At 41.3% G+C, this 27,568-nt stretch overlaps 1 protein-coding gene across 1 annotated transcript in view; it reads right to left on the minus strand.

The window, feature by feature from the left end:
* Nucleotides 1-26,223, minus strand: part of LOC117507372 (RNA-binding protein 38-like) — a 43,158-nt gene extending 16,935 nt beyond the window's left edge. The window contains 4 exon segments of the mRNA XM_034167217.1: nt 6,948-7,002; nt 7,216-7,306; nt 7,308-7,340; nt 25,849-26,223. Of these exon segments, the coding sequence (XP_034023108.1) occupies nt 6,948-7,002; nt 7,216-7,306; nt 7,308-7,340; nt 25,849-26,061 (392 nt within the window). The 5' untranslated portion in view covers nt 26,062-26,223.
* Nucleotides 26,224-27,568: the final 1,345 nt, after the last annotated feature.

Consider the following 27,568-nt stretch of genomic DNA (forward strand, 5'->3'; position numbering starts at 1 on the left):
CCTGACACTTGCATGACTTTGGTCTGCGCATGAAGTGGAGAACAAATTTGGAACCGTCTAAAAAGGTAATTATTTGCAATGTTTATACTGCAATAGCTTGGTATAAAAAAAAAAGTACATTTATGATAGATTTAAGATCTCGTTATAATCGTTCAGATGATCTGCACTCTGATGTGGTGCACTGACACAATCACTCACTGTAGTGTTTTGGAATTATCTGCACAATGTTCACTTGAAGTTCATGTAATTAATGTGTGATGGAGATTTTGAGATTTTCTTTGTGCATGTGCACAGAGCCGTGCACAGTTTACAAAGGTTTACAATGAGTTTGAGACAAATTTATTCTCCTGCACGGCAGAGTGTGTGCAAGTATACAGATCAAAGTCATGCAAGTGTCAGGGGTCTCAACACCGCTGACAACCTGCAGCCCTGCAACTGCCTGCTTTGACACTGGACTGAATATCTACTCCTGAGGTAAGTTAGTACTTATTAAAAAATGAATTAAGAGAAAAATACAAATGAACTAAGAACATAGAAAAAAAAGGTTGAAGACCTCAGGGTTTGACAAATGACTGAATAAGAGTAAAATGCCACACAGACTAGCTAGAACTGTCTGTACATGTTTTTTGTTATTCCTTTCAGTACTGCAGATAGTGTCAACTTGGATTTTACATTTTTATTAAAAAAAAACAAAAAACAAACACACAACAATTTGTAGTGTGGTCTTCAATGGATTTTACATGTACACTGGACTGACTACACATCCTGGCTATTTGGTTTCATTGAGAGACATTCATTTGGAATGTCTGGTCACAATAAATTCTGACAATTTATTATGAATTGTCATTCGTGGCAAAGATTTTAAGCAATTAAGGTATAAATGAGCATTTTTATACATATAAAATCAAATTTTCTTCTGTTAAAATTCACCAGAATAGCTTCTTCAGAGTGTGAAAAATTCAAAAATTTCACCCTTGTGGGAGGGGCGTGCCCTCCAGCACCCTCCCCCTCAGAGTCACCCAACAGTCTTCTACGTTCCTGACTGTTCTCATCCCTGTTAAATTTTGCTTTTAATCAAATGCATTCTCTGTAACCATGCCTCTGGTACCAGGGAGGTTTGTGATACTGAAACAGTGATCAAAGTCTTTATGGGCTTGCCGGCCTCTCCAAAGTTTTTTAAGACAATTATCAGGCTTTGGAAGGATGATTGTAGGACTTCATAAATAATGAGCACATCACTTAACTTAAGGTGCACTGACACTTGATACACGCTTGTTGTCGTGACAATCCTGGACGTTGTGCTTTGTTCCACCGGCGGTTACTCGCGCTGCGCTGGATACTGCGTATATAAAATAAATATTTCGTAGCAGATCAATCATTTTCTCTGCAAGTTAGCTGCTGAAAACGGCTCTAATCGCTTCCTGCATTAGAGAGGACTGCTCTAGCCGGAGCCGTTCGCGTGAGCTAAAGAAAGCATTTAAACCATCTAAAAAGGTAATTATTTGTCATGTTTACATTGTCATGGCTTGGTAAACAGCATGTTCTTTCCTTCTTGTGTGCAGCTGTATAAGTGCGTTTATGACAGATTTAACATCTCGTGATAATCCTTCAGACGAGCTGCGATCTGATGTGGTGAGCTGACGCAACCACTCGCTCCATTCACTTCTTTACTCCATTTGATGAGCCGCACGTAGCGTTGGCAAGCTGATCGCGCCACACTGCACGACATTTATGTGTGAAAGATTTTTTGAACATTTCAAAATTCTCTTTGCGCAATTACATGCACAAACGACCCTCTTGCGTTCAGTCTACACCCGTTAAAGACGAGTTTACTCTCCTGCACGACACAGGGTGTGCAAGTGCGTCCATCAAAGTCATGCAAGTGTCAGTGGGCCTTTACACTTTTGTGTTGCCGAGTGCCTCACATTTTTTGCACAATGCACCTCAAGGCTTTTTGAGGTGCACTCTTATTGTGAAAGATAGAGGAAGTGCTCAGTTAGTATGAGCAGCAAAATGATGCAGAATCCTTAAAAACAATACAATTGCCTGCATCCCGATGTGGATTTGTGTCAAAGTGTGATTCTCCCCATTCCAGGTCAAGTTCAATCTTCATCACATTTGCTGATAACGTGGTTGTAGTAGTTTGAGTAATCGCATGAACAAAGCTGACTTTGATGAAAAATAGGGGAGGATATGGCGTAACTGTGTGGAGCATTTTAAAGATGCGCTGTCTATGAGGGAGGCTGAATCTGCAGACTCACTGACAACTGGTCCCTTTCCCATCAAAACAATGTTCATGGCTCAATGAACCCCCTTCCCCTCCCCCAGAGTCCACAGCATCTGGTGGACCACAACTTTAGACATACAGAGCTGCCAAAGAAAAAAAAGAAGCAACGCTAAACTGGACACATCCGAAAGTAATTTTTTTATCTCAGAGTTGAGAAACGTGCAGAGAAATCAGGTCAGGAAATTGTCCAGTTTCCCCTTCACTCCTGCAGCATGGAACAGGAGGACCATGTCGGCCGATTCTCACCCACTGGATATACACTGTGTTCAGAGAGCCCTGGCACAGCCAGGGACATCATGCAAACGAACACTGCAGAAAATACATCTGCAGTTCTTTAAATTTGTCTGAAGATTCTGTCTTTCGTTCTGAATGGCAGAAGTCATTTCCAGGAATCATGCCATCTTCAACTAGCACCATTTTCTTCACTCTCAGATGTTTGTACTCCTCAGATTTGCACCAGTCACATGACAAACATCACGGACACACTGAGTGACATGCTGTGAATCCTCCACACAATGACCTGCACCAGTCACATGAAAGCACAATCGGAGGTTCACATCTGTTTATTGTCCAGTCCAACTGATGCAGACCTTTGCATTCTGAGATGCAGCTCCTTGCGCAGTTCAAAATCCTGCTTCGTCCAGAGCCAGCATCAGTTCTGAGAGACTACAGACTGGAGGAAAAGCAGCTTCAAGGCTCTGAATCTGTCAACCACCACACAACAAAACCTCAGACAGGTGCTCTGGGTCCCTCTCTCCATCTCTGGGGTGGTAGTTATGGGAAATTAAGGGGGTGTAAAGACTGTAATATGATCCAGCACCTGTCAGACTCACGGCTCAAAGCAGCACTGCTGTAATCCTCAGGGCAGCACTGCTGCACATGCTCACCATGGTGACAGGAACATATCACGTCGAAGGACTTTCCAGTGTCCCCCTGCCTCCACAAGTCTTCAAAACGTGTTAGGAGAGAATTTACTCCATTTTGGAATAAGGCTGCAACATAAAATGTTGGAAAAGTGATGCGCTGTGAATACTTTCCAGATGCTCTGTACACAGCCAGCCGCCACCTCTGGCTGTGACTGCAGCAGCTGGGCAACAAGATGGGATGTGGGGTCAAAAGTTAATCATTTTCAACTGTTGCTGTTTACTGGAGTGAGAAGGACAAATTGCATGTCGTTTTATTTTTAACAAGGAGGACAAAACGGACAGCGAGAGATGAATTATAATCCATCGTACTTAATTATTTAAGTGCAGCGAGTCTCCTGGCTTTAAATAGGCAAAACAAAATGATTGATCCATCGATATCAATAGTCTTTGTGCTTAACTATTCCCTTATCGGTCCTTCAGAGCAGCCATCGTTTTGAGGGGTGTTTGTCAGAAAATGATCATTTCCTCTCATTGATTACAGACCCTGCAACGGGTCTGTAAGGAACCGCTTCTGCAGCGCGACTCCAGTTTTTGAAGCGTGAAGCAATGCTTCGATCCGCTGGGCTCATTGGTTCTTTGATTTGCTGCTCTTCAGAAGTGGCAAGTCTGCTTCTTAACCCCTCTCAAAGCCATAAACATGTTAATGTGGAGTCCTCTTGTGTGAGATTAAAGGTCACTAACTGGGACTCATGTCTTGCTGCAGTCAAGAAACGTGAATCATCCTCCAAACACTGCGCGGCTCTCTGCTGAGACAGTCAGTCGGAATGAATAACTTCAAAGCGAATCACCGTTTAAATCAAATGATATCTCTTCCAAATGCTGTAATACAGACAAACTGCCATTAACTAAAACGTTTTTTTCCCTGAGAAAAGAGCAATATGAATTAATGACCATTTGGTATTTATACAACCCCTGGCAAAAATTATGGAATCACCAGCCTCGGAGGATGTTCTTTCAGTTGTTTACTTTTGTAAAAAAAAAAAAAACAGACATGACACAAAACTAAAGTCATTTCAAATGCAACTTCTGGCTTTAGAAACACTATAAGAAATCAGGAAAAAAAAAAAAATTGTGGCAGGTCAGTAAGGTTACTTTTTTTAGACCAAGCAGAGGGGAAAAAAAAAATCTGGAATCACTCAATTCTGAGGAAAAAATTAACGGAATCATGGAAAAACAAAGAAAAGCTCCAACACACTAGTATTTGTTGCACCACCTCTGGCTTTTAATAACAGCTTGCAGTCTGAGGCATGGACTTAATGAGTGACAAACAGTACTCTTCATCAATCTGGCTTCAACTTTCTCTGATTGCTGTTGCCAGATCAGCTTGCAGGTTGGAGCCTTGTCATGGACCATTTTCTTCAACTTCCACCAAAGATTTTCAATTGGATTAAGATCCGGACTATTTGCAGGCCATGACATTGACCCTATTGTCTTTTTGCAAGGAATGTTTTCACAGTTTTTGCTCTATGGCAAGATGCATTATGATCTTGAAAAATGATTTCATCATCCCCAAACATCTTTTCAATTGATGGGATAAGAAAAGTGTCCAAAATATCAATGTAAACTTGTGCATTTATTGATGATGTAATGACAGCCATCTCCCCAGTGCCTTTACCTGACATGCAGTCCCATATCATCACTGACTGTGGAAATTTACATGTTCTCTTCAGGCAGTCATCTTTATAAATCTCATTGGAATGGCACCAAACAAAAGTTCCAGCATCATCATCTTGCCCAATGCAGACTCGAGATTCATCACTGAATATGACTTTCATCCAGTCATCCACAGTCCACGATTGCTTTTCCTTAGCCCATTGTAACCTTGTTTTTTTCCGTTTAGGTGTTAATGATGGCTTTCGTTTAGCTTTTCTGTATGTAAATCCCATTTCCTTTAGGCGGTTTCTTCCAGTTCGGTCACAGACGTTGACTCCAGTTTCCTCCCATTCGTTCCTCATTTGTTTTGTTGTGCATTTTCGATTTTTGAGACATATTACTTTTTCTGTCTTGACGCTTTGATGTCTTCCTTGGTCTACCAGTATGTTTGCCTTTAACAACCTTCCCATGTTGTTTGTATTTGGTCCAGAGTTTAGACACAGCTGACTGAACAACCAACATCTTTTGCAACATTGCGTGATGATTTACTCTCTAAGAGTTTGATAATCCTCTCCTTTGTTTCAATTGACATCTCTCGTGTTGGAGCCATGATTCATGTCAGTCCACTTGGTACAACAGCTCTCCAAGGTGTGATCACTCCTTTTTAGATGCAGACTAACGAGCAGATCTGATTTGATGCAGGTGTTAGTTTGGGATGAAAATTTACAGGGTGATTCCATAATTATTCCTCAGAATTGAGTCCATATTATTTTCCCTCTGCTTGGTCTAAAAAGTAACCGTTACTGACTGCCACAATTTTTTTTTTTTTTTCCTGATTTCTTAGTGTTTCTTAAAGCCAGAAAGTTTCCATTTGAAATGACTTTAGTTTTGTGTCATGTCTGATCTGCTTTTTTTCTACAAAATTAAACAACTGAAAGAACATCCTCCGAGGTCGGTGATTCCATAATTTTTGCCAGGGGTTGTACACTAAACAAAAGCAACAAACCAACAAAAGTTTAATGAAAAATGAAATGGTCTTTAGTTGCAGCTGTTGTCATTGTTACATGTATGCTTTTCTTCAGACAGATTCTGTGGCCGCTCCTCATCCGTGACAAATTAGGGAAGACTGAAGCCTATAAGCTATAAAACTGGAGCCTGTGCAGTTCACTCAAAGCATCAAGTTCCACTAGCTGCACAGACCAGAATAGAGACAAAAACTGATAATACTCAGGATCTTGTGTGGTATTCCAGCTCATTATAGTCTGAACAGAGACTCCACTAGAGCTTATGAGCAGTTTCACAGCCATTTCTGTTTATGCAGCACCAACACCCTCACAATCCTCATTACTTTATTTATATTTTAAAATATCCTTGCTGGGAGGAGCCAAAGGGAGAGGAAGTGGGGGGGGGGGGGGGGGGGGAAGAGCAGGTATAGGAACACTGCTGTACAACTGTTCAAGTGTAAAAACAGTGCCTCCAAATCCTCAGACTCAACTTCATAACATTGTTTTGTTTTGTAAAAGAGCAAACTATTTTTGGACAGAATGGCATATACCGGCACAGTATTTCAAGAGTGTCCTTAATGAAATTTTGTGGTGTTAGGATGTGTAATTTTTTTTTTCCCAGAAACCTGATTATGCAAACATTCATAAAGATGGTTATCAATCATGCAGACAGAGTTGAAGTTTGTATGTGCAGAGATGAATTTGTGCAAGCTGTAGCTTGAGGAATGATATTGAGAGCTGCAGGGGATCAGGAGTGTCACTAGTGCAGTCAAACAGTCCTTTGCTGCTCAACAGACTGTGGGCCTTAACCGCGACCCGTGCTGGTGTCTACAACAAGGCCACTTTTGGCGAGTATTCTCAGAGATGGAGCCCACTCAGCCAGGTACACAAGTTGCAATCCTCCTGACAGAAGCTAACAAACGAGTCACACATTCACCTCTGGAATGCACTTCTATTACCACAGATATGTGAACAATCTCCCAGCCCCACAAAACTCAAATATGTTAATAGAATACTTGCAGGGTTGCATGCAGTCACAGAAACTGACATGTACTTTCTAGAGGCCTTGTTCACTAGAAAGAAAAAAAAAAAAAAAACAGTAAACCAGAAGACAAGCACCCATTCCCGCTCACTTACCCATACTGCCTCTGGATGAGTGCTGGGTGAATGGGCTGGACTCCGAGGGATATGCCTGGAAGACAGGGGGCTGGCTGTCAGATACAGCATTTGCATTTACAGAGGAGGACCAGAGAACAATGCACAGAGGGCACAGACAGAGCCTGTTTACAATCCACCACAAACAAATGGAGAACATTTTCAAAGGAGCTCTAAGCACCAATAAAATCATGCATGTGGCCAAGAAACTAATGTGCCAAGTCCTGCCTTGTACCAGTGTTACCCCCACCTGTCTGGATGCTGCGGGGTTTGCACCCAAGTAAGCCAGGTTGACATTGGCCTTCCTCCCCATCGATGATTGGGTTGGGATCCTTGCAGGCCCCTCTCTGCTGCGCCCCGATCCGTCATCGTCACCTGCCAACAGTCAGAATTATTAACAAGTGCCACAGCTGAAACCACTTTGTCTCATTGCTAGGAACACAGTATTATTCAAAGCAGCAACAAAAATGCCACGCTTCACACGCCTGAAATTGACTGTTTTTCTAATAATGAAGTGCCCCTGTGGGCCTTTCACTGTGATACTCAGCTTCTCTACACAATGAAAGGCAAACTGTCCCAGGTTCTGGAAACTACTCCAGTGGGGAGCCATCTGACCGCCACGGTAAGCCTGCTGAAAAATGGAGAAGAGCAACAAGGGCTTATCGAATTAAGGGCAAAATATTAAGGAGAGTTGGCATTAGTCCGCCCCTCCCTGCATCCTGGCATGAGCCAAGGGCATTCTGCTTTGATTGCCACATTCTGCCAACTCAGAGGGTTCAAGTCACCTCAGCGTATGGACACACACCATGGCCTGAATTTTTTAAAGAGACATTTAAAAACCATTTGCCTCTTCATAGTGGAACAATCCTGAACAAAGTCCACTGTGTGTTGTGAACACAGGAAGGAGCAGGACTGTGTTTACACTGTAAAGAGCCTGCTGTGGGGGTTCTACTAATCCACCTCTGAAGTGTGGTTTAGAAAAAAGGTGAGCTCAGCTCTGGGGCACCTCCCCTTCCCAACTGCCTGCCACTTCTGACAGAAAACGTTCCCTCTATTGGGGAACAGTTAAACAGTGCAGAGGCAGTGCGAGAGCTTCATTACAGGTAGATGCAAGTTGTGTCAACCCCAAGGCAGCACCCACACCGGCCCAAGCCTGTCTAACCTGAAACACCGGACTCCGTATGCAGCCGTTGGACACCAGCAGACTTGAAGTACAGAGTTGGGAGCTGATGTGTAAACAATGAGCACAATTGTCTTACAATCCTGCCTTCAGAAATAAACAGCAACATACTGCATACTATTTTCCATTCCTTCTTTGGCCTGACACAACATTAGTGTTCATGCATTACTCCATGGCTCTTGTAAATATTTGCATTTCTTTTTCGGCTTCTGTGCTCTATCAAAGAAAGTCTATCTTTATTCATGTGGGGCATGATAATCCACTGTATTGAGGGTAGAAACAGACATTGTTTAATATCTTTCACTAATCTGAATTGAATTGTGGCTGAGACTCGAGGTATCATGTAACCAGCACTTCCTCTAACAGCATCATTGTAAAATAAAACAGACAGTAGAGGCAAAAGTGGGTTTTTTTGTTTCGTTTTTTTTTAAATAATCAACATACATTTTAGAATTGGCCAGGCAATCTACAGACACAAAACTAGAGGTGAACTCAGTGCAGCACATCTTATGAACCAGAAGTGCAACACATTCTTCACCATGTTATCACCAACTGACTGACCTGCAAAATGTGACCAACACCAGTGGGGTCTGTGTCAGTGGTGTAGTCTGCAGAGTTTCACACTGTAGCTTATTGTACCGGCACCCTCTTCTAATTGTGTTTCCTTGGTGCCAGTGCCAGATTATGAACCAATAAGGATCATAGTAGAAAGAGCTTGAATCTTCGACTGGACTGGTTGCTTGATGCGAGGACGTTTCGCTTCAAATCACAGAAGCTTCCTCAGCTAAATTCTTGCTCTGGTGGTCTGACTTCTGTCTGTCTTGACTCTTGTAGAGAATAATCAGAAGTCACAAAAGCTGGAGTTTTAAACCTAACCAGACCCCTCCTACCGAGAGGCAGACTGCTATAGGCCAGTGACTAAACAATAGCTCTAATTAGCACCTATTGTGCTCTAGTTAGCACCCTCCTAATGACAGGGCAGCTGTCCCTCCTAATGATGGGAGGGACCCTGTCCTGATGGCTCCCTTGACGACTGCTGATGACGTGAATTACTCATTACCATGAGCAAAAGACTGAAACTGCTTTGACCTGAGTACCCCATTGTAAACAGGGGATAAAACGTGTCTCAGACCCCCTCCCCGGTTAAGGCTGGGTTTCAAACGTTTCACAAAGAATGCCTCCTTGACCCCTCTCTCAAACCATTTCTTCTCTCTGGCTAATATTTTAACTTCCTTGTCCTCAAATGTGTGGTTAGTGCCTTTAAGGTGGAGATGAACTGCAGACTGAGGTCCACTGGCGCCTACTTTTTTTTAGGTTTAAAACTCCAGCTTTTGTGACTTCTTGATTATTCTTCTCTACAAGAGTCAAGACAGAATTCAGGACCACCAGAGCAAGAATTTTAGCTGAGGAAGCTTCTGCGATTTGAAGCGAAACAATCCTCACGTCAAGCAACCCAGTCCAGTCGAAGATTCAAGCTCTTTCTACTATGGAAACCACGGGACACTGAGAGCTACAAAGAAACAAATAAGGATCACATGGGACTAACTAGCTGAAGAAGTTTGAAAATGTTATGGCATATGTAACATCTTGTTTTCAAAGAGACACAAGTGTAACTGAATGTGTGATGAGATTCTTAATGGGCAGGGGGTTATGCAGTGATCCTTACGTTTACTTTGATTCTTAGTTCTGTGCAGACAGCATAACCCAAAGATATTTCATGTTTTGTGTGGTCATCTCAATTTCATTTGTCAACAGAAATACCCATTTGTTATAATGTATAATGCAAAATACAAATAATTAAAAATAAATAAACTGCAGTGACCATAACATTAGCCAAAGTGAATTATCTGACAAAGACTAAATATTAGCCATGGGTAGTCATTTTTTTGTGGGAAAATTCATCATCATCTTTGAACATACTGTTGCTCAGTACTCTGCTGAAACAAGATGAAGAAATAAATATCTCCTAGATCAAAATACATATAAGATTAAAGCCATATAAGTGATCTAATTTAAATATGCATTTACTGTCTTTCAGATGGCATGTTCATTTTTACTTTCACTAAAGCCCAGTTATCCCAAAACATTCGGGGCGTGGCCACTTTGAATGACAGCTTGTGTGTTGATGCCCCACCCCCACCCTTCATGTTGATGTTTCAGTCTGCCAGAGACTCAGCAGGCTGCAACTACTGTAGAGACCAGTCTTTTGAGCATTTTATTTAAAAAATCTGAGATAATATGGCTTGTTGTGTGATTATTTCTCAGAACAGATCATCTAAGATGTGTCGGCACCAGTATTTCAGTAGAGAGAAATTGTGTAATTTTGGATACTAACAGTGTTAGCATTTGTAGCAGCTATCAGTAGCTTCATGACATTAGGTCTTAAATTTATGATTACTGAAAAGAGCAGGTCATAATTTTGAATGGCCATGTCAAAGCAAAACAGTTATGTGAGCCACCGCTTAGCTCCCCCAGAAATATGATTAAACAAGAACAGAGATTTTTGAAAAATATCTGCATTATCTGCCAAATATCTGCCAATCCAGATCACCTCCAAAATGCAGTGGAGTCTTCCATGCCCAAATGTCCATCTGTGGTGCAAATTTGGTGAGAATCCGTGAAGTAGTTTTGACGCAATCCTTCAAAACTTAAAGTGAAATCTTGATCCATAATCCGGATCCAGAGCACCTGCAAAATGCTGTAGAGTCTTCATGGCCTAATATGTGTCCATGGTGAAAATGGTGAGAATTGGTGAAGTAGTTTTGACGTAAACCTGCAAACAGTAATCCTTCAAAGGCTATATAAAGTGAAACATGATCCAGAATCTGGATCACCTCCAAAATTTAATGGATTCTCCTGTCAAAACATCTATCTGTGGTGAAAATTCCGTCAAAATACATGCAGTAGTTTTGCTGTAATCTGGCTACCAGGCCAGGCAGATGATTTTATGTCCTTTGTGGACGTAATAAATACCTGTACCAATATTAGGCTGTTAGCTGAGCTTCGGTGTTCGGCCTTCATTTGTTATATATTTTTGTACATACACACATTGATCTCGAAGGAAACTGTTTTGCCACAGTGCTAAAACAGTAGACATTGCTTTTTTGCACAGTGAGAACAATGAGTACATGTTTATGCAAAATGACTGAAGACACTTGCACAAGACGCTGACAGTACTGCACATAGCTCTAAGCAACTGAAAAACTGAGTGTTATGTATTCAACCTGCAGAAGGGGGAGGAGTTACACAGTCTGATTGCCACAGGTAGGAAGAAGCTCTTGTGACATTCTGTGGTGCACCTCAGTGGCCTCAGTCTTTTGCTGAAGGTGCTCTGACAGGACATCAGTGTGGCATACAGGGTGGTGGGAGGTCCTGTCATGGATGGTGAGCAGTTTTCTCAACATGCTTCTCTGACACTTCAATCACAGACTCCAGTTCTGCCCCCAGGACAGAGCCAGCTCTCCTGATGAGCTCATTGAGTTTGTTCGTGTCAGCTGCTGCCGGAGCACACTACAGCATAGAAGATGACGCTGGAGACCACAGAGTGATAAAACATCACTTAGTAGATTTTGAGCAGTGTTTAGGGTCGTTGTCTTGTTTAAAGATCCAGCCCTGGCACAACTTCAACTTTGTCACTGATTCTTGAACACTGTTCAAGGATCTGCTATACTGACTGAAATCCACATGACCCTCAACAACAAGATTCCCAGTACCTGCACTGGCCCCACAGCATGATGGAACCACCTCTAAATTTTACTCTAGTTATCAAGTTTTTTTTCTTGGAATGCTGTGTTCTTTTTCTGTCATGCATACCATCACTTGTTATGTCCAAATACCTTAATTTTAGTTTCATCAGTCCACAGCACCTTATTCCAAATGAAGCTGGCTTGTCCAAATGTGCTTTAGCATGCCTCAAGCGACTGTTTGTGGCGTGTACGCAGAAAAGACTTCCTCTGCATACTCTCCCATACAGCATCTCCTTGTGCAAAGTGCGCTGTATAGTTGAACGATGGCACAGAGACACTATCTGCAGTAAGATCATGTTGTAGGTCTTTGGAGCAGATCTGTGGGTTGACTATGACTGTTTTCACCATTCTTCACTTCAGCTTATCTGAGATTTTTCTTGGCCTGCCACTTCGAGCCTCAACTAGTACTGTGCCTGTGGTCTTCCATTTCCTCACTATGTTCTTCACAGTGGAAACTGACAGCTGAAATCTCTGAGATAGCTTTCTGTATCCTTCCCCTAAACCATGATGCTGAACAATCTTTGTTTTCAGGTCATTTGAGAGGTGGTTAGAGGCCCCCATGTTGCCACTCAGAAGAGATGCAAAGTGGAGAAATATTTGCAAATGGCCACCTTAAATACCCTTTCTCATGATTGGATTCACCTGTGTAAGGAGGTCCAGGGTCAATGAGCTTACCAAACCAATTTTGTGTTCCAATAATTAGTTCTAAATGTATTCAAATCAATTAAAGGACAAGGGTGCCCAAATTTATGCACCTGCCTAATTTTGTTTAAAGTAGACCTGCATTGAAATAAATGAAGTCAGATCTTTGGACCAAAAAAATGACTTACATTTACACAAGATCCTTCTGAATGTAGTAAAGTAAATCTGGAAGCCCAGATCTGTCATTCAACGGAAAAATCTTCATTTAAAAATGACAAAATTTACAGCTAACATTTAGCCCTCCGCAAAACTGTCCCTCTCATCATGGACGCTGCCGAGACGTCACGGAGAAGAACCCTCTCTCCCAGCATGCATTGCGCGCCAACTGTAATTTGTGGATTTACGTCAGTTTGCATCTGCACCTTTTTCTTGTCTTGTACGGAAGGATCTACTTTTTTTAAAACTTCATATTGTCTTGCGGCACGTTTGGTGAGTACACATTTCTTTTATTTGTGCTTGAAAATTATTTTCGGGGACTTTTTCATACGCCGTTTGATTGAGTGGTGTCGCCTCCAGTACCATCGCGGGATATGGAGGCGAGACCTGCAAAGAATCCCAGTCATTAAAAATATATAAACCTCTGTGTCCATGGAGCTCTGGGGCTCCGACTGCCGAGACGAGCTGTGCTCTGTTTTCACAGAGAGCTACGTTTTAGCTGCAAATGTCATTTTTAAATGAATATTTCTCCGCTGAATTACAAATTTGGGCTTACAGATTTACTTTACTGCATTCACAAGGGTCTTATAAATACATAGCTATTACTTTCTGAAACCTGACCATATTTATTTCAATGCAGGTCTACTTTAAATAATTATTGCACACTTTCTGTAAATGGTAGAAACTTTATTTCACTTCTCATATATCAATGTCTTCATCTGCTATACGATATATTTAACTGAACTTTCTGATCCAAACAACCAATGATTTATGAAGTAAAATCATGGAACTCATCAGGGGTGCTTAAACATTTACATACAACTGTATTTCTCTCAAATATGCCACAAATCTGTCTAAGTCTGTGTTAGTGAACACTTCTTTGCTGAGATAATTTATCCCACCTCACAGGTGTGGCTTATCAAGATGCAGATTAGACAGCATGATTACTGCACAGGTGTGCCTTACACTGGCCACAATAACTCAGCCCTTTTATTTCCTGTTAAACGGACCACAATGGAAATAGGTGTTTTCACTTTCTTGTGTCATCCATGTATTTACAACTCTATTATGTACTTACGAAGTCTGTTAGAAAAGTATCGGACCTTTTTATTTTTCAAAAACCTGATTATTTGAATCACGTGTGCTTGCTGAGCCAACCTTGAACCTTCGTGCACATGCGTGAATTTTTTCACGCCTGTCGATTGCGTCATTTGCTGGTAAGCAGCCTTTGTGTGAGGATGGGTGTAGTATCTCTGTTTTTTCATTCCAAGGAAAAAGACGGAACGACTGGAGCAGCGCGACTGCATCAAATTTTGCCAGAAACTGGGCGACAGCCATGTGGAAACCATTCAGATTATTCAGACGGCTTTCAGTGATGATCCTATGGGCATCACACAGATTAAGGAGCAGTACAAACGGTTTAAAGATGTCTGCACAACGGTGGAGAGCAAGCCATGCTCCATGCGGCCATCAACATGCTGAAATGACCAGATCATTTCCAAAATCAACGCTGTGGTGATGCGGGACCGTCATGTGGCTATCCAAGAAATTGCGGAAGAGGTGGACATCAGCACTTTCTCTGCATATACCACTGTGAAAGAAGATTTGGCCATGAAAAGAGTTGCAGCAAAATTCATGCCGATGGCTTCGACACAAAGCTGATGGCGGAGCAAAAGCGCCTTCATGTTGAAGTCTCACAGGACATGTGACATGCCCACCTCTTCCACCATTCGGAAGATTCAGACGGCTTTCGGTGGCTTTTCAGTCGTGTGACTATCTGAGAAATTGTGGAAGAGGTGAGCATGTCACAACATGTCCTGTGAGACTTCAACATGGAGGCGCTTTTGGAAATGATCTGGTCATTTCAGCATGTTGATGGCCACCGGGAGCGTGGCTCGCTCTCCACTGTTGTGCAGATGTCTTTAAAACCGGTTGTACCGCTCCTTAATCTGTGTGATGCTCATAGGATCGTCACCAAAGCCGTCTGAATAATCCGGAAGGTTACCACCTGGCTGTCGCCCAGTTTCTGGCAAAATATGATGTAGTCGCGCTGCTCCAGTCGTTCCGTCTTTTTCCTTGGAATGAAAAAACGCAGAGAGACTACACCCATCCTCACACAAAGGCTGCTTATAAGCAAATGACACAACCGACAGGTGTGAAAAAATTCACACATGTGCACGAAGGTTCAAGGTTGGCTCATGCAAGCACATGATTCAAATCCATCAGGTTTTTGAAAAAAAAAAATAAAGAGGTCCGATGCTTTTTTAACAGACCTCATACACTGAACTTACAAAATAAAACTGCACATGCACACATACATGCTTTTAATATATAGATGATTTACCTGGCATGTGAGATGATTGACTCACATGCCAAGATTGACATGTGAGTCCAGAATGTAAATATCAATGCCCATTTTTCAGTGGTGTTAGCTAACATATGTCACTTCTCTAAAAATATTACTCCTATTAACCCTCCTGGGTCTAAGGCCTTTTTGGCCATTTCTCTCGCCTGGATGTTTTTTTTATTATTATTATGCTGTCATAACAACACCTTATGAGCCACAATCAAGTAGTATATACACCCTTTTTTTAGGACAAGCTGAATTTTCATAATATACACACTTTGATGTATTTGCATTAAGGTAGAAAATAGAAACAAGAAATGCATAGGAAAAATTTAGTCGGAAAATAAATTATACAAAGTTTTATTGGGAAAACACACTAAACACCAATGAATAAGCAAAGTCACAGCTGAAATATGATCTTGGAGGTCTATTTGACCAATGTGCAAAATTTTGAATTTTTGGGGTAAGTAAAAATATATATTTTTTTAAATAAATAAATAAATGAGTCACTCATCCTGACAGATTAGGTGTGGTGGTACTTAAAAAAACAGTTCCTGTCAGCCACCAGGCACAGAGGGACATCACATAGAAAACACTTCCATGGTGTGGACTGCTGCTTGTTCAGTTTTTCCAAGCACCTTCTCCCATAAGGGGCACGCTTGCTGACGTCCTCCTGTGGGTCATCACTAAAACAAAAGAGAAATAAGTTACTTTGTGTACCTTGTTATACCTCTCATTATACTATTATTATATTATAACAATATAGCATTTACACTGTAATCTCACAAAGACAAGTCAGCAAACTTACTGACTTCATCCCCCAGGGGCCACACCTAAGTACCCCCATCCCCCCCAGGCCAAAGGTGTGAAAAAGTGTGACAGACAGGAACAAAGGAGCTCCAAGTAAACTCCCAAAGTAAAACTACAATCTTAGCTTTTACAGTCAGTACACATACATTACAGTATATGTGTGCATACTAGTGTAGAATCACTAAAATGTGAGTTTCATATAACAAATGCATAGACGCACATGTTCATATTGTTTACACTGCTGGGCAGGGGAAAACTGCACATTCTCCAATAGGAAAACATACACTCAAAACAACATAATGCACTGCTGTTTATCACAATTTGCTATAGATGTAACAGTTTTACTGCACTTATTACCTATAATCATTTGGATACTCACTCCTCAACTGGATACAAACCCACGAGATAGTCCAGCTCCTCGTCGGTGTAAAAACTCTCCTCACCCGATGAGCCTGACTCGACATCGCTGTCCTCAAAAACCTGCTACAAAGCTTCCTGGACGGTGAAAGTTTACCTTTGCTATTCTTGCTTCTTCTCAGAAAAAGTATATCAGATGGTTGCGTGCAGCTCTGTGCATAAAGGCACTGGGACGCATGGAGAAGGTTCCTTATTTTATCATAGCAACCGAGTCCAGAGCCGTTTCTGGTTCATGACGTCATTTCTGTCACCGCATTGTGTTTGTGCTGTTCTGTAGTATATTTATTGTTTGTGCAGTGCACGTGCGTAATTGCACACGATATACTTTGATATCGGCTCATTATTTTCATTATTTGATCGCATTTATAGCCGTAAAAAGTGTCAGCCGAGTGACTACAAGCGTACAGAGTCGAAGCAGATCATTCTCTTGTTCACCAGCCTTTGTCATGAGTACTTGCGCTCTGATTGGAGAACCATGCATCACATGTGTAAGGCGCATGCTTTGTATTCTAATTTCTAAATGTAATTTCACGTTTAGAAATTTACAGTTTATTTTACAGTTGAAAGGCTTCATGTTTCCAAAATGTTCCAAGTTTGCTCAGCAGGAAAACGGCGAGTGAGGGAGAGGGAGAGCGAGAGAGAAGGAACGCATGCACGTTAGAGGGAGGGAGAGGACCTAATTTTTTTTTGCCCCAACACTTGCTTTGACAACGTAAACATGTTTCTGATGTCAAAGCTCCACTGAAATTGAGAAGGAGAGAGAGACAGAGACGGACAGAGTGCTGTCTTTTCTCTTTTAAGTCTATAAATAGAAGTACTTAACTCTTTCACAAAAACATCAAATCTAGGCTTGCTTCTTAGATATACCTTCTGGCACTTTCAGGTCTTTTTAAGAAAATCCTCCTTTAAACACTTCATCGTGAAGCTGTATAACTGGAAATACAAAACATCCTCATAGAAAATCAACAATGATAATAGCAATATTAGAGCTGTGGTATCGGAATAGTATTGTATCGGCAGATAACCAAATTCAGGTATCTGGATCAAGAAAGTGAAAAAATGTGGATTGTGCATCCCTAACTCATATCGGTTTTGGCGAAGGCTTGGCATCCTTGACCCAATATACACAAACGGCAAATGTCGGCTGTCCCCTGTTTGTGTGTGATCAAAATTGCATGCACACAAAGCTTTTTGTCTTTTCTGCATTTCTGCTGTAAGCAGGTGCTTGTAATTTGACAAGCAGACTGTGGCAGAACATTACAACCACTACACTTTTCACTTATGGTACTTTAGTCCCTCATAGTAACAGCAACATAACACTTAACTAAACTTACTAAACCAATTAACCTACAAAAACAAAATAAAACAACATTCTTAAACTAACATGAACCACAACATTTAAAACCCCAAACTCCCATGGTGCATTGCAGCACAATGTCTATTGTTTACTGATTAGCTATAATTGCTAATTTCTAAAAAAAAAAATGTCCTGTCAACTTTCCGTTTTTGCAGTGTACATCCTTGACCCAAAATTCATAAGCAGTCCTGCAGTTAAGGCCTGCAATCACCCCACACTGCCCCCCAAAAAAGACCACCTAAGACAACCTAAAAATTGTGTTTTGCACTACCTACATAAAATTTACTATATACACTATAGTGTTGTCACTAATGTTATGGTTTGCATTGTTCTCATCTTTGTGTTTTTTACTGCCTATTTTTACTGTGATGGCAGCATTTATGCAGAAAATTACATTTACATTTTAGAGCAATATATACACACCATCTTCAAGATGACATCTTTTCCTGGGATATCCATGCATTTTTTTTTTTTTAAACAAGACAATGCAAAACTACATTCCTCACACATTACAAAGGCGTGGCTGATGATGAAGAGGTTACCAGTACTGGAACAGCCTGCTTACAGTCCTGACCTGTCCCCAACAGACAACACATGAGAATTTAGAAAAAACACTCACACAAACAACAACCTCATACTACTGCATATCTTGCAGAAAAATTACGACAGAAAAACTGAAACACATCACTTGGTATTCACAATGCCAAATCATCTTTAACTCACTGAGTGCCACTGACGCTTAAACACGTCTTTTCAGATAGTAACGCTCAGCGCCAAAGACGCGTTATCGCGCCAATTACATTTTTTTATTGGGGGGGGGGGGGGGGGGATCGGCTGATCTAGCTTGTGTAAAAAAAAAAAAAAAATTAGAGTTGTAATCACAAGGGAACCCATTCTGTGGGTGGTAGCAGTGTGAGTGTGGACCGGAGCGTGGCTCGCTCTCCACCGTTGTGCGGACGTCTTACGGTTGTACCGCTCCTAATCCGACTGGTTTCCACCTGGCTGTCTGTCAAACTGTGATGCAGTCGCACTGCTCCAGTTGTTCCGTCTTTTTCCTTGGAATGAAAAAACACTGAGCGCACGAGACACACCTCACACAAAGGCTGCAATCGACAGGCTCATGCAAGCACACGTGATTCAAATCCATCAAGTTTTTGATAAAAATAAAAAGGTCCGATACGCGGGAGCCAGAGGGAAAAGACACGCCGCCGAGAGAAGAGACAGACGGAGTCCCTCCCCTGACTTTTCTTTTTTTGGTGCATTATACAATAGGATCACTTTTCATCATGTTTGAGATGTCACTGAAGCAAAAACAATTATAATCAAAGACATTTTCTCCTTGAAATGTTGCTTGTCACAAAAAGCCAATTTTCTCAGTTTTTTGTCAGAAATCAGCATTTTTAGTGATACCCACCCATGTTCTGCAGACAATTACTAAAGAATGGAAAGAGATACAAACAAACTTTTTTTTCTGATGATAAAGGAAAGTCTGAAGTTTCTTTTGGTATTTTTGTTGTTGACATGGACATAGAACTCAATTTCCTATGGGTCTTGAAAAAACACTCAAATGCTGAAAAATCCTGGCACTAGGATGTTCTGAACTTTGAAAATGGCTGGCACTCAATGAGTTAAGTGTTGTGAGAAAGAACAGCAACATTACTAAGTAAGCATCCCAACTTTTTGTGGAATGTGTTGCAGACCTTAAATACAGGAATGGCTATGTACTGAATGAAATGAAGCTCACCACACAAAACATGAAAGAACTTTGGTTCATATTGTCGGCAATGAAACAGAATACAAATTAAGTAAGCACTAATTATGGCATTTTCCATATCCTCTCAACTTTTCTGATTTGAGGCTGTAGAAAGTGCAGTATCAACATGGAGTAGTAATGGCAAACCACTATCCCACCCACTTATACTGTCCGTGGTCAAGGGAGGCATTGAACCCTATCCCAGGATAGGGTGCATCCGGAAAGTATTCCCATGCGCTTCACTTTTTCCACATTTTGTTACGATCGGCCTTATTCCAAAATGGATGAAATTCATTTCTTCTCTCAAAATTCTGTGTGCATTTGTTCAGCTAACACTGGAATTTTGCCAGGAAGAGTATACGGCATAAAACCTGTGCCAAATCCCAATGTGAATCTGTGCTGGATCTGCTGTGATGATCCTGAACAAATGGGAGCAACTGAAAGAATCAGAACAAGGTAAGGATGAAAATCTCTCTAACCATTTAAAGGCATGCAGAAAAGTAAAAAAAGTAGTAAAAATAAAATTCATTTAAAAAGTTAACCACCAGAGATGGCACAAAAAACACCAGTTCTCTAATCCATAGGCTTTGTTTCCAGATTGCGCGTCTTCACGATTCATGTGAACAGAGAGTCTGCTGAAGGTGTTTGTGAACTTTCCCCACCGAAATGGTACTCTTAAACCTTTGCGTGATGTCTGATATTCCACCAATAGCAGCACTTTATTTTTTTGTGTGTGAGACAGTTAACCAGACCAATTTCATGCCAAGTCTTGCATGTTGCATTATCAGGAGATGCCTGCTTTACGAACTTATACAGGAAAGCCACGGAGAGAAGAGAGTCACTCAGTGTGGCTGCAAACCAACAAATTTCTATAAATTTAAGCAAAATTATCCAAGAAAACAGAGTAAACACCCTAAACTTGAAAATCGGCATGATGGCGTTGAGAATGCAACAACTTGGTGCTGCACCATGCTTCCACATAGGAAAGACACGTTACAAATGTCATATTTGCGTCATTCTTGGCACATTCCTGACATTCTTAACGCATCCGAATAAGTTTCTTAAAAGTGGGTGATTTTCTTGGAGCTTTCGTCTTTGGCTGTCAAAAAAAAAAAAAAAAAAAATCTTCCACGAATGTCACACACCACCCTCATTTCGCCTCATGTCGTGGAGGTTGCAACTGAGTGTGTTGATCCGTCTTGATTAGTGGTGATCCTTAACAGAGCGTGACAGCATTCTTCTCTGACTTGCGCACAATTAAACCCTGCTGCACCACATTCAGTTTAATTGCTATAGTATACCGAAGGACAGTGATGCCAAGTCGGCTAAAAGTCTTGTTCCAGTGCTCCTCAGCGCACTCCTGCAGGTGTTCCACCTGCTGCATGTGCCTGATGTTTGAGAAAACGAGAGACGAGAGCCGCGTGGAGCCACACATATGTTTCTCAGTTGCCTCCTCTCTGCGCCACTCCATGGCACAGAGCCCAACTAAGCATGTAGTCACAAATTTCTTCTGCTGTGGCTTTTGAGGAGCAAACTGGAGCGATCCGAATTGTTCAGCAACTGATGGTTGGATGTGTGGAGACAATTCGCCTCATTCACAACATGACAGAACTTAACGATGCGCTGTTACACACGATAGCGTCCAACAACGTGGAACATTATTCTTGACCGTGCGTAATGGTTCCTGATAACTGTCCAGCAACACGTGCCATTAATCGTAACGCATGGTAGCAGGTTGCAGCAGTTCCTGAGGACACCTGACGCCTCTGCCTCAAATCACCACATCCGTGATCAGCGGCCAAGAATGTGTACTTCATGGCATTCATGACGTGCCGTCATTATGTGTAAACGCAGCATTAGGGTAAGCCCCATTTAAGATCAGTTTTTGAAGAACTGGGAGGCTCTGGATGGCTGTGCCATGACAGATGTGGTCAGATGACCTCTGCCCTCATTTGTATTTTCAAACCATAAAAAGCAATCCTGTCTAAAACAGAGTGCTGCTTGAGGCCCACACTTTGACCATTTTATACAGTGAATATACCTGTGTCACATTGGTCCAATACAGGTTCAGACTACCACATACCAGCCAATCTTCAGTTAACGGGCACATAACACTGGTTTATTGACTTTCATTGACCTTTAAAGCTACTGGGTAGTTGGTAGAGCTGTAATGATTAACCAATAATTAATCAAATATTGAATTAATCACAAATTATTTCAATACTCTATTAATAGCTTTTATTCTTAATAGCTTTTTGTCAAGTGTCCAAATAGTTCGAATTCAGCTTCTTAAAATTTTCTTGTTGATTTACTCCTTTGTGACAACAAACTGAACATATTTGGGTTGTGGGTTAAACAAGGCATTTGAGAATATCACAATGGGTTTTGAGAAACACTGATCTACAGTCTTCACGTTTTTCTTTTTTTAATTTTATGGACTAAACTATCTTACTGAGAAAAATATCACTGGACTACTAACAACAATAATAATAATAATTAGTTGAAAAGGAATGAAAGTGTCAACAGTACAAGTCTTACCAGGACTAACAAATATCCACTGTTCACTCAATATAAAAATCAACATACAACATTGTGTTATGTCATATGAACAGATATGGTCATCCTCCCACCCCCAATACACCCACTTATAAAAATCAACCTTACACCAGTCTTGGAGTTCCCTGCAAACGTTCTGAATGGTCAGTTGTTCCTACAGAAATTTTAAAATGTCACCAGCAATATATGGTGCAAATAATTCTAAAATGCAAGAACATGTTAATAAAAAGACATGTGATAGACTATTTCCTTGTCCAGAAGTGAAAACACACAATAATAACACAGCATAATAAGATGAAAGGCTTACTGGGAGTGTGAGTTTTTCGTATAAACAACTTTTAAAAACTCGTCATTTTGGTCCTTTTCCTCTAACGAGGCTCACTTGAACTTATTCACGATGGAACTGTCGTACTATAAATCATTAACTGTTCCATCCTTGTTCTGGCTTGTAGTTTTAATATGACATGTTTTCAAAACCCTGCTGACTTCACTGTAAAATCTGGAACAACAACTTATTAGCTACTGCCTCTACAAGTAGCCATAGCTCCTGATAAATGCAATTGTACATTAAGCTAGTAGTATATTGTTACAAGTATTATTATTATTGCTTATCTTTGCACACGCTGTTTGATGCACATTTTCCTCTACTCGCACTCATCTTGTGCGTTTTTTAAAGGCTGACGTAACATGTGAATTTCTCCACTGTGAGATCAATAAAGTCTTATCTTACAGAGCGGCGAATGCTGACGAATGTTACGATTTTTGTGTTTTGCCAACTTTGTTTAAAAAAAAAAACAAAAAAAAAAAACAAGCCCATATCACATGGAGCAGGGAACGCAGACGAACGTAGTGTGGCACACATTTTACACGTAATGGACATTGTGGACATAATGCACCACACCAAGTGTCCACACTCCACCTGTGGTTGGAGTGTGTTCCCGGTTCTGCATGCGATAACACGCAGAGATGTGCGAGGCACATACCAAAGGGTCTCAGGCCCTTTGATGTTTTACCGTCAGGACCCCTACATGGGAAATAGGCAATGTTTGTTCCCGTTACGCATGTGACAAAACGCTGACACGTGTTAAGCGCATACCAAAGTGTCTCAGTAGCTTTGATGTCTTCCTGTCAGGACCCATGTGTGGTTAATGGGTGGGGCCAAGCTGTTCTATAAAGTCTCTGCGTTGTGTGAACCAAAAGAGAAATAAATGATACACTGTTGTGTGTCATTTATTTCCTCACTAATGGGAAACAGGAACAAATATCACCCTTTACCCACATCAAAAGAGGCCAAGACCTTTTGATATGTACTTCGCACATCTCGGCGTGTTATCACATACAAAACAGGGAACACACTAAACACAGGTGATGACACTTGGTATGGTGAATTATGTCCACAATGTTCATTATGTGTTGAATGATGCCACAGTAATGACTTTCCACTGCCATTGAGGAAGAACTGCTTTGTCGGGCTGCTACTGCAGCTACCCTCCAGCAGAAGAGGAGGAAAGAGGAAGAAAAAGAAGAAAAGGTACACTGTTTGGGTCAGAGCAGCTGCAACAAAAAACAAAAACTTCAGCGACATGTATTACAACTACTTAAAACTGTTTTACAAGCGTTTGTGGAAAAATAAACCGGCGAAGAAATTTTGAACATGTTTAAAATTTATTTGTGACAAGAAATACTGTTTTTGGCCCAAAAAACTGTAAACAATTTTGCAGCCCATAAACCCTGATGAAACCCAAAATTCACTACATCTGTCAGCATTCGCCACTCCGTGAGATACGGGCCTTAGATTTATTTTTGAGTCTCGGATGTTTTAGATGAAGATGTGAAAACATGCGACTTCATATCCACTATGGCATCTCATTGGAGACGTTTCCAATCGATTTTACAAACACGAAACCTGACACGGACCAGGAAAACAAGAAAAACCCAGAAACGTTTGCCACAGATGTAAATATCCAGACATCCAGAAATTCCAGGCAGACTCATATCACTGCCCAGGTTGTACCCAGCCTTTTGCCCTATGACTGCTGGGACAGGTTCCAGCCCCCCATGACCCTTAATTAAAGCAGGTATAGAAAATGAATGAAAAGAAAATAAACATGTTCATCGAAGCATCAACCATGGGTGGACCAACCCATGGTTGCCACATCTGGATGTGTGTTGTGCACTTCCAGAATCAGAACGAAGCTTTAAACTTATGTCTCCCGAGTGACCATGCAAATCACTTTCTTTTAAATGGGTTAGGGTTTAAATTCTGACAAGCACAAGCAAGAGTGCTCTGAGAGTACAATATCCCCCACCGGCAAATTCTGCTTTGGTACAAGTGCTTGCCACATTCTGATAACATAAAGGTACGCAATAGTTGATTTCAGAATGCAAATACCAACTCATGAAACTGACAGTGTTCAGGTTTGTTAATCAACAGCCATAAATCTTGTACAGTATTACAGCACGTGTATTACCAAGATATAACAAGGAATTGTGCCAGGTTTCCCAAAATTCCTAGTAAAAATGCAAGAGGAGTTGATTTCAGAATGCAGGCACCCCATTCATGAAACTTAATCATGGGCCATAATGCTGGTAAAAATGGGCCCAACTTGAGTGATATGATAATGTGTATTACCAACCTATAACAAAGACTTGTACCAAATTTCAAGAAATTCCTCCTAAAAATGTGAGGAGTTGATTTCAGAATACAGGCACCCACTCATGAAACTAACTGAATCTAATCATTAATGACCATAAAAAAAAAAAAAAAAAAAAGGGATGAAACCTCAATCCGACCTGGCAACCGGACTAAAAAAAATAAATAAAAGGAGCCACTCTGACTTCAAATTTTTACCCTCTGATGGAGCCCAATCAAACAAGTTCCAGACCATAGTCACTATGAACACCCTGTTTAAAGACATTCAAACATGATTTAAGCCATTAAAATTAAAACGGCAAATACCCGGATGTTGCCATGTGTTAACGATTTTGAGAATCAGGATGAAATTTTTGAACAGTTCAAAAATTGGACTGTTACACATTTGTGGTATGAAAGTAAAACTGATTTTACATGTTACAACATGCACACATATATTTTAACTATACTTAGCATCATTGTGTGTTATTTAAGTAAGAAGAAAAGGTAAACTGGGGTTAGATGGTTAGTGGGGTGATCTGACTGGACTCCCCGAATCCAACAGTCATTTATAGAAGCACAGTTTTCCAGTAAAAACTCTCAGACCGATGACTCGGCTGTTTAGGAAGCTTGCAGATTGTTTATTAGTACTTAAATGGCTTAGGATTAGGAAAAGAGCTCAGGTATAACTTTTCCAGTACAGTAACAGAATTCAGATATGATCCAGGTCTAATTCAGAGCACCGTGAAAGAACAGCCACCCAAAACCTGACTGCAACGCCCCTCCCCCAAACCCTCAGAAAAAAATCTTAGTTACGCCCCTGACTAAGGACACAAATAGGGAATCATTTTAAGTGTGTTGATTTTATTCAGTTTTTCTTAGTTATGTGAGCAGTATTCAGTAGGCATGTATTGGTTTAAATGCTGTTCTACAAACTGCTTTGACAAATGGTGTGTAATTCATACAAAGACCCACAAACCTGTTGAGGTGTGTGTGTGGTAGAATCAGACATATGTTGAAATATATAATCTTCTTAGTTAGCCTTCAACTCGTGTCATCCTCATTAAGATAAAATAACAGCCAGCTAAGCGAAAAAAAAAACAAAGATGATGCTGGGCGGATTAACTTTGATATGCATCAGGGTGTAGACGGAGCCGGAGCCGTGTTCCGTATCCAGAGATTAGCACACAAAAGATTGTTAACTTGTGAGTGCGGGGGGTGACTTACGAAGCCGTATCCTCTGGATTTGCCGGTCTGTCTGTCCGTTATGACCACAGCCTCGTCAATGTCCCCGAACGCCTCGAAGTATTTCCTCAGAGAGGCGTCGTTGGTGTGGTAGGGCAACCCGCCGACGAAGATTTTGGTAAAAGTGGTGTCCTTCTGTAGCGCGGTAGGGTGCATGACTTCTAGGGCTCCGTTCACGAACTGATGGAGAAGCATTTGGTCACGTCCGCGAGTTAACTGAGCGTTAAACAATGACCGAGCATCAGTGAAGCGTCGCAGCACAAACAACCTGATGATATGTGTGAGCCTCGCTGCCCCCGAAACTCCTCCAGCTGCGTCACAAACTGACTCTCACCACTGTGGGAAAATGTGCCGGAAGCCTTTATACCCCAACTGTCTCGGCTCCGCCCACCCACAACTCTCCACCAATTAACATGGCCTACCAATGCCAACTTGATGAGAAGCTCCTCCCATTGGCCCGCCCACAGGCGTTGTGTGCTACACCTGCTTTTGTCCTTTACGTCGCCTCCTGTACACGCGTTCCGCCATATGGTGCTGTAATAAAGAAGCGATTGTCAGCTGTCGGCCCTGTGTTTATAATATTTTAACGTCACAAACGCGACACTTTGAATATTTGCCTCTGCCAAGGAGGTCAAGTTGTCATCCACTGTTGTCTGTTTGCAGTGGCTGCTCCAGGTTTTTTTTTTTTTTTTTTTCTTGGGGGTGCCCATTCTGTAATTCTGGGTGTCAGTGCTTAATGCAGTGTAATAATTGAAATTACGCACACCTAAGAGATGATTTTATACCAGTGTGTTTTCTATTAAAATATACTTTATTTTTGGCAAAAAATTTCACATGAACTTAAATAACACAAAACTAGGTGGAGTATGTTTTTAAAAATAAACCACAGCAATACAATTTTTAGTTTGGGGCATTAAAACCCTTTTAATTATGAGTTACACATCATGATAATGGTAAATGGACAGCATTTATATAGCGTTTTTCCATCTGCATCAGACGCTCAAAGCACTATACAATAATGCCCCACATTCACCTCGATGTTAGGGTGCTGCCATACAAGGCACTCACTACACACCAGGAGCAATAGGGGATTAAACACCTTGCCCAAGGCCCTTAGTGACTGTCCAGTCAGGTTGGGATTTGAACCAAGGATCTTCTGGTCTCAAGCCCAACTCCTTAACCAGTAGACCATCACCTCCCCTAATTCCTAATTCCCCTAATCCCCTAAATGATTTTCATTCATTCATTTTCTATTCCTGCTTACTCCAAATTAAGGGTCACGGGGAAGCTGGAGCCTATCCCAGCAGTCACTGGGTGAGAGGTGGGGTACACCCTGGACAGGGCACCGGTCTATCACAGGGCCACAGACAAACACATTCACACTCACACACACCTATGGACAATTTAATCACCAACTCACTTAACCTGCATGTTTTTGGAAGTAGGAGCAACCAGAGGGAACCCACACACATGGGGAGAAGAACATACATACACAGGCCCTAAAGCCGAGTGTGATTAAACTAAGTGGGTGTTTACCATAGAGTTGGATGTTTACATTAGACCGTTTACCTGTTAATTGGGAAGCTGGGTCAGGTGTTAACATGTTGTGGTGGTTGTAAGACCGTTTGTATGTTGGAAGTCTGCCTCTTTTTCATTTGTTGTTGGTAATGTAGCAAGGTGAAGTCCGGATTGAAAAGATGTT

Source organism: Thalassophryne amazonica, chromosome 3, assembly GCF_902500255.1.
Source record: "Thalassophryne amazonica chromosome 3, fThaAma1.1, whole genome shotgun sequence".
In the NCBI taxonomy this organism is placed as follows: Eukaryota; Metazoa; Chordata; class Actinopteri; order Batrachoidiformes; family Batrachoididae; genus Thalassophryne; species Thalassophryne amazonica.